General features: G+C 40.8%; 1 protein-coding gene across 1 annotated transcript; it reads right to left on the reverse strand.

Annotated features, from left to right (window-relative positions):
* Nucleotides 1-2,931: 2,931 nt before the first annotated feature.
* On the reverse strand, nt 2,932-7,105 carry LOC135240912 (POU domain, class 3, transcription factor 3-B-like). Its single transcript, XM_064310955.1, has 2 exons — nt 4,753-7,105; nt 2,932-4,363 (listed from the first exon to the last, which is right to left on the reverse strand). Exons 1-2 carry the CDS (start codon nt 5,974-5,976, stop codon nt 4,250-4,252), a joined length of 1,338 nt encoding a protein of 445 aa, XP_064167025.1. The 5' UTR covers nt 5,977-7,105; the 3' UTR covers nt 2,932-4,249.
* Nucleotides 7,106-9,594: the final 2,489 nt, after the last annotated feature.

Below are 9,594 nucleotides of genomic sequence, written 5' to 3' on the forward strand. Positions count from 1 at the left end.
GTGTCACCGTCTCACCTCAACCAGGTTAAATGCCATTTCTTACACGTAATTGATTGAAATAATTAATTCACCGTCTAGCTCATAAAATTATGCAGATCCCTTAAATTATGTGCTACTGGTTCGCTCAGGGCTGGGTACTTAGCAATGTTTTAACAACATCGAATATATCTTTACTGTTTTTTTTTTTTGTTGTTGTTAATATTGAAATACATATTTATCCTTTTTGAATTAATTAATAAACACTATTAACAACGTAACACGTATATGTTGTACCTTTGGTTGACACATATAACAATATTGCAAGATATTTAGAGATATTAATTTTTTTTTTTAAATAGTGTAATAGCTTTCATAAAGGGAATCAACCAGGTTATATGAAAATATATTTTACAAAGGTTTTTCGCCTTTTTGATGAGATGAAAACTTATTGGCCATACTTCTCCGACCAAAGTAGCCTACGCTTCCGTCTGAGAGTAGCCCTCCAATATTTTACAAACTTTTGATTATTCTTTAACGCTGGTGGCCTCTTCATATTTGAATATCAAAATGTGATTAAAAGCATTCCCAATTTCAAAGCATAAATGTGGATTTAATTATAATCATTAATTGAATTCCTGATCATATCCTCTTTCTGGAAGCCTTGGTTTGACTAGTGCCAACTTTATCGACGAATGCAGTTGGTAGGCTATCGCCAAATCTACGCGATATCAAAGGAGGCTTAGTTCAAATATAAGAGGGTAGACGCACTTCTTCCGCTTTCTGAGCAGTGATATGTCGCGCGCCTGGTATTCCACTGACTGATCCAAAGTCAGTCTGCACGTCTGACTGGCACCTTTGATGCGAACCAAGGGAAGGGATGCACGTTCTTATAAAGCTGGTTGAAAGCAGTTGCTATGCAACCGGTGTATGGTAAATCATCCGCGAAATTTAAATCTGAGAGAGGGTTTGCGCGTTTTGCTGAATAGTCACCACAAGAGAGAGAGAGAGAGAAAAAGGTTGTGGTACAAGCAATTGCACGTAAAAAATAAAACTAAATTTAAAAAAAGGACACAGAGGTCTACAGTTGCCCTTCAAAAGAGACCAAGACGATGAATATCCACGCAAATAAAAACAGCAACTTTGAAATAAGAAAGCATAGTCAAAGCCTGATGTATTTGAAACCTTGATGCAGAGGCGACACTCATATATATCACATAGCAGTCAAGCCTGATGGAAAAAAAACATCGAAAAAATAAACTATATTATGGCCTACAACAATGACCGGCGAAAACGCCATAATGTAGGAAGTTGCAACATGTCCCTATGCACAAGCTTGTCACAGATGTTTTCACAGTAGCCTACCTAGCCAAATTCGCAGGTATATATTTTGGTTTAAACAAATCAAACACCGTTCTACCTACGTCACGAGATTTCAATTATAGCCTATTCCACAACTGGCGTACAAGTCACTTAACTCCTATTGTGTTGCTGGTGATCCAATTCGGTCGCAGCCTGTTTGTTGCCAAAAGGCTCCGTGACGACATTCACATCATTTCGCCAGCCCACGCTTGAACACAATAGTAAACATAATGTCTATCGTAATAGAAAAGAGAAAGGCAGTTATTTTTTGTGGAAGCACGTTTGCAGTTGTTCATGCAACACAATACCAATGTGTGCAAGACCAAGCACATGGGCAAACGCGCAAAATAACAAACAGTGACTGTCCAAGACTTGAAATCCACGACAAAAACGCGTACCAATTGGCATGAGATTTGTAAAAACAGAACGACATAAAACGTTCCCGAGTCTCACATCATTTCAGGAGCCCTGCTTTTTGTGCATCACTGCGCGCGAGATATCAGACGGCCAAGACGTGATCCGCGCGCAGAGCTTACAATAGCAGCCAAGGCTATTTATCAAAGGAAAGGTAACCGCACACCGCGCAGCCGAGCCTACGAGTTTGGCACAAGAAAGAAAGCAGAAGAAGAAAAATAGTAGATACTCACAAGAGCATTGATATTAAACTAAAATATTTATACGAAGTCATTCAAATAAATAAATAAATAAATAAATAAATAAATAAATAGTTTCACGAGAAAAGGCCGGCAGACAGTGCGTGAATATATACCCCTAATAGCGAGCAGGCCTACTCGGAATTTCAGACTAACGGTTAATGATTCCACCATAAGGATAATATCAATGCATACATTATAAAAAAATCTAAATATATATTCGGCTGAGACCTGAAACAATGTGTTCATCTTAATAACAGTAAGTTGAAACATGAATATTATTTTATATTTTTCCATGACCAATTATATTTCCTTCTTTTTTTATGACCTTTAGCCTGCTAAAATGGAAATACATGTATTACAACTGCTATTACACTACTACTACTACTAAAAATTAAATAAAAATAAAATAATAAGATTACAGCTTTTAACTTGTATCAAACACACGCGAAAGCCCCATTACCAGCATTGGAAGCAGGATCCATGGTATAAAACTACAGGTTTCAGTAAAACAACAGTTTGACTAAAATATGCAGACTAAACAGCAGTCTACAGGTAACTTAAACAAGGCTTTAAGTGTCCTTCAATTACATACCCAGTGAGCAGAATATGAGACTATAATTAGGACATAATAATGAACACAATTATATATATATATATATGATATATTACATATATATATATATATATATATATATATTAATATTTAATATATATATATGGAATAATAATGATATAATAATAATAAAAAAATTAAAGATTCGCAAAGTATTCGTTCTTTTGTTTGTTTATATGTTCAATCGAATAATTGCATTCCATATGTAAAGTCATACATGCCAAGTAAAGGCATACCGCATTTTGGACCGTCTGTGCTTACCGTGGTAAATATTATCCCCCGGTATTTAAGATACATTTGCGATATATTTTGAAACACTGAAGAGAGGATTTAAAAACTGGCTTTTATTTGGGCTGATTTTAGGCACGCAGTGCACATGGCGCACATTTTACTCGCCAAACAAAAAGGTCACGCGGGGTCAAGAAGAACCTAACCTCCACGTGCAATTTCTCCAAAAGCGACACCTCGCTTGCACAGTATTTACAAAACCCACAGCACACAACAATGGCTTATTTCAGATAAATCGTATTCACGCATTCACGGCAAACACAAGCTTTCGTCACAGCAAAAAAAAAGTGGAAACTGTATTTAACATAGGCCTATTACTCAATGCAAATTAATTTGATAAATCTGAGCTATCATGTGCAAAACAGACAAGCAAGTTATTTCATTCTAACAAATTTATTGTTCTCAATCATATCTGACGGAATCACTACTGAAATTAAATTACAACCAAATTATCACATCAAAATATAGCTACCCTTATTATCTAACAACTGTTCGTGTCAGCTCATGTTGAGTTGTGCTCCATTGAAAACAATTACAATGCAAAAAAATAAGCAAAACCAATTAGGATAACAGCGAAAACTATAAAGAAAATCATCTTATAAGAAGTTTCTGGGGAAAAAATAAATTACCGTTTGCAACAGTCCATAGTTACTCAGAATAAAATATTAAAACAAGTCATTTTGATGAAAAATATAAAGTACCATAACTCAGATCAGAATCTGATCTGATTAATCTATATTTCTGGCTTTACAGAGTTTGTTTATTAAAACCTACCAAAAGAACTGCTTGGAAATGGCAGTATCATTGTAACATCCACACACCCGTGCAGTCAATCTTGGCAATGGATTTTGAAAGAGAAGAATTTCAGGTAAGTGCAGCTTCAGACAGTCGTTTAAATGTAAGCTTTCTTTTTTTTTTAAATCCACTGAAAGGGGTTTGTCCACAAAATAGAAAAAAATAAGATCTTTGAGATCTATACTCTGGTGACGGGGACACTGGCGAGAGGGGTTGGGGGTGGGGCGGTAGAGAAGGGCAAAATAGTCCCGCGAAGGTTTGCGAGGTGGGCGCAAAGAAGAACCTCAATTCCTTTTCTTAAAAAATATCGAGCCATGCAATCCTCGTAAAATGTGTTCGAAGCTTCACCGATTCTTCTCCTCTTGTTGTCACTTTTTTTATTTATTTATTTTTTTTACTTTCTTATCTTTGGGTAGTCCATTTTTGTTCATTGAAAAAATGCCAGGTCCTTTTTTTATTATCGCGACACCAAAAAAATATAATGAATAATCAGCACAGGAAAGAAATATAAGGATACGGATATTTTTTACACTTGCTTTTGTTTTCGTGTTGATGCTGTTTAGTGCGCCAAAATTACCTGATGGAACGAACTTGTAGACGTCACCCTCTGGTCGCTTGGTTCACTGGGCCCAGTTAAACTTGCATCTTTTATGTAATCTACTAAAAATTGTCCCTGAAAGAAAAAGCAGACAAAAAACCTTTTAGGTTAAGACATTTGAGGGCCAGGGGCAAGATACTGTTGCGATTCTGGGTGATGTTATGAAGAGGTGCTTTTTTTATTTTTATTTTTGTTGTTGTTTTGTTTTTGTTTTTTGTTTGTTTTTTAAAAATATTTTTTTGCAAAAAATATAAAACACATCGGCGGCTGTATTCATCATATTCCATCACAATCACAGTATCAAAAAAAAAAACAAAAAAAAACACTTTTGCTATCTTGTTGATAGCCTAGTCTTTTGTCCTATTAGATTAATCATATAAAAACATTTACGCGCGTGCAGTGTTCTATGTCTCACTGAACATTCGCTTGCACTCCATGGCGGGGGGCGGCGTGTCTGCACTCACGTTGCCGACCTGAGAGTACACATCCTCCGGCGTCTGCGGCAACCCGGGCGGCGTCATTCTTTTCTCTTTCTGCCTCCGGTTGCAAAACCAGACGCGGACCACCTCTTTCTCCAGCTGCAAACTGTCCGCTAATGACAAGATCTCCTGGGCCGCGGGCTTTGGACATTTCAAGAAATGGCTCTCCAAAGCCCCCTTAACGCTCACTTCGATGGAGGTCCGCTTCTTTCGTTTCCTGCCTTGTGCTGCTATCTTGTCGATGCTAGTGGGACTCCCGGTGGACGAGTCAGCCTCCTCCAGCCATTTGTTTAACAACGGCTTCAGCTTGCACATGTTTTTGAAGCTGAGCTGAAGCGCCTCAAATCTGCAGATCGTGGTCTGAGAAAATACGTTCCCGTACAGGGTCCCCAAAGCCAGGCCGACGTCCGCCTGCGTGAAGCCCAGTTTGATCCGTCGCTGCTTGAACTGTTTGGCGAACTGCTCCAGATCGTCGGAAGTCGGCGTGTCCTCGTCCGAGTGCGGGTCGTGGCTGCCTACTCCGCCGTGGTGCGGCTGCTGGTGGTGCTGATGCTGGTGGTGATGGTGGTGGTGATGGCTCCCGTGGTCCAGTTCCGGCGTGTCCCCCCGCACCAAACTCGGGTGCACCAAGCTCTGATTCCCCGGGGGACTCAGCATCCCGTTGACCGTGAATCCGCCCGGCTGCGAGTAAATCAGCGACTGCTGCTGCTGCTGTCCCCCCGCTAAGGAGGACATGTGCGCTGCCGTGGTGCCGCCCCAAGTCCCCGGGTGAGTCTGGTGAGATCCCAGATGCGGTGACCTGTGGTGCAGCGCGGTACCCGTGTGTAGATCATCCCTGGCCGAATTTCCTTTGACGTCCTGCTGTTGGGGGCTGCCCGTCATTCCGACGGGACTGGACGACCAAGGCGAGCCGGCTTCCGCCGCCGCCACGGCGGCCGCAGCCGCGGCGGCGGCGGCGTGGGGCAGGGATGTCACCCACTGATGGGCATGGCTCAGCATGTGGCTCCCGTTGCTCGCTGCCATGGCTCCTTGCATAAAGTCGCTCTGCACCATCTTTACGGTGGGGTCTCCCCTGTACCCGCCGGACACCGAGGTGACGGCGACGCTGCCCGGCTGCATACCACCGCCTCCCGAGTCCGAATGCACGATTGAGCCCGACGAGAGGATGCTGCTGCTGGGTAGATAGGGATTGGAAGCCGCCGTGGCCATTCCGTTAACCCTTAAGAATGTGATCGTTGATTAACCCCCCTCCCGCTTTTTATATTACTTTGGTGTCCCTCAGGCAGGAAAAATCTATTCCATGAATTATTCAAACTTCAAAAGTCAGAGCCGTGGTCGGTTTATACCATCGAACGGCATCCGGTAAATGACAAAAGTAGGAGAAGGGGATACAGAATCCGTCAAAATCCAATATTCGTGAAAGTACAATATTCATATATAGCCTCTTCTTCACAACAATATGCGTATGAAGGTAGCAAAAATAAACCATTAAAACGACTGAGCTTTTAAAAGTCAGCACATAAAAGTAATGTGAAACCCCGTGCAGTCCATTGTGGGGGGGAAAGAAAAAAGACGAAAAACGAAATCAGAAAGTTTCCCTTCCCCGAAAACTTCTGGCGGCTATGCGCCTCTTTGCATTTTGTCCACGAAAATTAAAATCCTTTTTGAAATTCCTTGCCGTGGTGAAAAAAAATATCCACGAGAGATCCTCACCTCCGGTAATTTAGACGAAGATTTGCCTTGGAATAGTTTGCTTTTGTCGTTTCTTTTATACTGCTATAAACGGATTCTCTTTGTTCTGTTTTATGGTCTTAAACCTGCAAAACCTCTAACTCCAGTTGAAGTACGACCCTGTATTACAGTGCACGGTGGTGGTTGCAAGCTCTCTCTCTCTCTCTTTCTCTCTATCCCTCCCTCCCTCAGAGCTCAGGGACATACGAATGTTTACGCTTTGCCAAGCGTGCAAACGCCAGCCACGCCCCCACCCCCAGAACAAGGAAGTTGGCTGCAAGGCTCCCGTTGATTGGATAAGCGTAACGTGATTGTCAGGTGTGGAAAGCCCAGCTTCAGGCGCGTAGGCACCCCTCCCAGCTGTTCCAATTGGTTGCATTTTAATTTTGTGCGTGTGTGTGTGTGTGTATGTGTGCGTGCGTGTGTCGCTGATCTTTTAACCCTTAATGAATTTGCACAAAGCCTTTACCTGAACAATTAGTCCTGCACGGGTCTCTGTGTCATTCTAGAATTCCGGACTTTGTTTGGTATAGTTTCTCAAGAGAAACAATTCAACCACTTATACAAATATCCATGCCTTTATAACTATCTTAAACTTAATTGTTAATTTTGTTTTTACAACTATTTAAAATTACTTCGACTATTTGTATTAAAGTGCGACATTTGTATACTGACATGAATATAACACAAACGGAGGCGTTGGAGACTGTCCAAGAAGCTATAGTCAAATGGCAGAAACAGTTTAAACGTATTGAAGCATATTACACTGTTTTGTGCATTTGTTTTGTGTGTGTCTAAATATATTCTATTCGCAAAAAGTATTCTTGCATTGACTCATAATATCACTAGAAAAACAGAATGATTACGAATATAGATTTCTTATATCGTGCGAAAAGGATTCAGGTTTTGGGTTATTAAGAGTTAACAGAGAAATTGTGAGTTGGGGGGGGGGGGGGGGGGTTGGTTCTGAGCGATGCTTCCGAGCGGAAACACAGCACACAGGCAACCTCGCTGAACCACGGAAAAAGAGAGAGTGGCAACCAAAACAAGGGTAAATTGAGCAGTCCTTTGGGGATTTGCAAGGAAACAACCGCACTTTGAGTCCTGCGTCGTGCAACCTAAGGACGTCAACCCTAAGCGCAAAAATAAAACTTCTTTTTTTGACATGGTACAGGAGTGGAAGACTCGTGTACCCCACCGATTAAGGAGTCCCCCCCCCCCCCAGTGCCAGCGTTGTAAATGAATGGGATAGATGTACTAGAATTCATTCTCTTCGAAACCTGCAGCGTTTGTGCGATGCACTAATGTGAATGCACGGGCGCGCATAATTTACAAGGGAGGCAATCCATCTTTTGTTTGCACGTCAGATGCACATTTGGTGCACAGGGTTTAAAAACTAAATATTTCCCCTAATGCGTAGCCTTCCAAGGCCCAATTTCTTTACCCAAGCGATCTGATTGAGTAAAAACGTAGATAAATTCAGGTGCTGATCAATGCTCAGTGCCGGAATCCCACGTTTTCCTTCTCAGCAGATTTCATTTGGATCCGGCTCAAAACCGCGTGAGTCTCGTGGAAGTGTTTACACTGAGTGAGGAGGACGGGGTTATTGCCGTGGGGGTCGCCTTTTCATTAATATACAGCGAACCCTTTTTTTTTTCTCGAGATCACTTATGCATTTCACAGCGCGAGCTTTCAAAAGGCGTCTGACGCTGCAGCTCAAAGCCCAAGAGCGGGGTTGTGGAAAGGAAAGTCGTTTTTCCTCCTCCAAAACAGAGGGGAAAGAAAAATACATTTTCAGATGTTCGAGTTTTCTGCCTTTTAGTATTTTTCCCCTCCGTGATACTCATGCATTTATTTGTTCAAGTTGTTGGCTCCCCACGTCCCCCTGCTGCGGTGTTCATTTGTTTTGTATGCAAAAAAAAAGAAGAAAAAAAAACCCCCCAGTATAGCACGAGACGACCAGTTAGTGCTGATTTTCATTTGCATAAATTTTCATACATTTTAGTGAAAATAATAGAGAAGTGGAGCCGGGCTCTGCTCAGTCGAGTCTCAGGAAAGCGAAATCTTAAGACGGACCGTTATATATAGGACGCGAGACCGATAAACACGGTAATTATTTTAAATGAACCTCAAATAGCAAGCCAGAAATTTTTATTATTTTATTTTTGATGTTGGGGGGGCGGGGGGGAGGGGGGTTTTGCAGATGGTAAGTACATATACCTTTCTTAAAGTCCTTTTGCGGACTGATATGTATTATGCAATTGATAAACGCATTCGTTTTCAATGATATATATATATATATATATATATATATATATATATATATGCACACGTATATTTGCCTCCTTAACAGTTACTTTATATTTACAATATAACATTATATTTATATTTATCTGAATTTATATTATCGGATAAAACTGCGATGTAATTGTGCACCAGAAATGATGTTAGGCATTTAAAAAAATAATAATAATCAATACATGTTTTCGTTAGATTCTGCTCCCTGACTTTAGTTTTATAAATAGCGAGCGTACGGTTAAGATGCGCGGTTTTGCAGGCTACTGAATGTCCAGAGCAGAGAGCGCAATCAATCAAACTTAAGCAGGGCACCCTCTCGGCTGAATTCTCCAGAGAAGTCGTATACAAGTGGATTTTTAAGTCGTTTACATATATTGATTCCTCGCGGCTATTCGGAGAGTTCGTTTGGAAGTTTTCTAACTAGACCAACTAAAACACCAGCATATGTACTCCCACAGTGAATTCAAAATATCCTCTATTTTCCATACAGTCCACCACGTCTCATTTTGACAACGCTATCGACAGTTTAAACTGGATGTTTGGAAACAGGGCACTGGTAGAATGTTGAGATTACTGTATAAAAAAATATTTCAATAAGGGTATAGTATTTTAAAATACTCTATATAAATACTTACTGAAAAACTTTTTAAACTTGAGTGACCCTATTGTCTCTCTTATGGTGTCTGTGTGCTAAGGAAGTAGCCTACGTTTTAAAGAAAAACTTTCAGAGAGCTAATAGGTCCACATAACTTTCAAACTTTTGGTACTGATTACATATAATATTTAGAGATATTTTTT

Source organism: Anguilla rostrata, chromosome 15, assembly GCF_018555375.3.
Source record: "Anguilla rostrata isolate EN2019 chromosome 15, ASM1855537v3, whole genome shotgun sequence".
Classification (NCBI taxonomy): Eukaryota; Metazoa; Chordata; class Actinopteri; order Anguilliformes; family Anguillidae; genus Anguilla; species Anguilla rostrata.

Coding starts and splice junctions, on each gene's coding strand:
- LOC135240912 (XM_064310955.1), bottom strand. CDS start 5,976: ATGGCCACGGCGGCTTCCAATCCCTATCTACCCAGCAGCAGCATCCTC. Junction 4,364..4,752: donor TGTACTCTCAGGTCGGCAAC/GTGAGTGCAGAC, acceptor TTTTTCTTTCAG/GGACAATTTTTAGTAGATTA.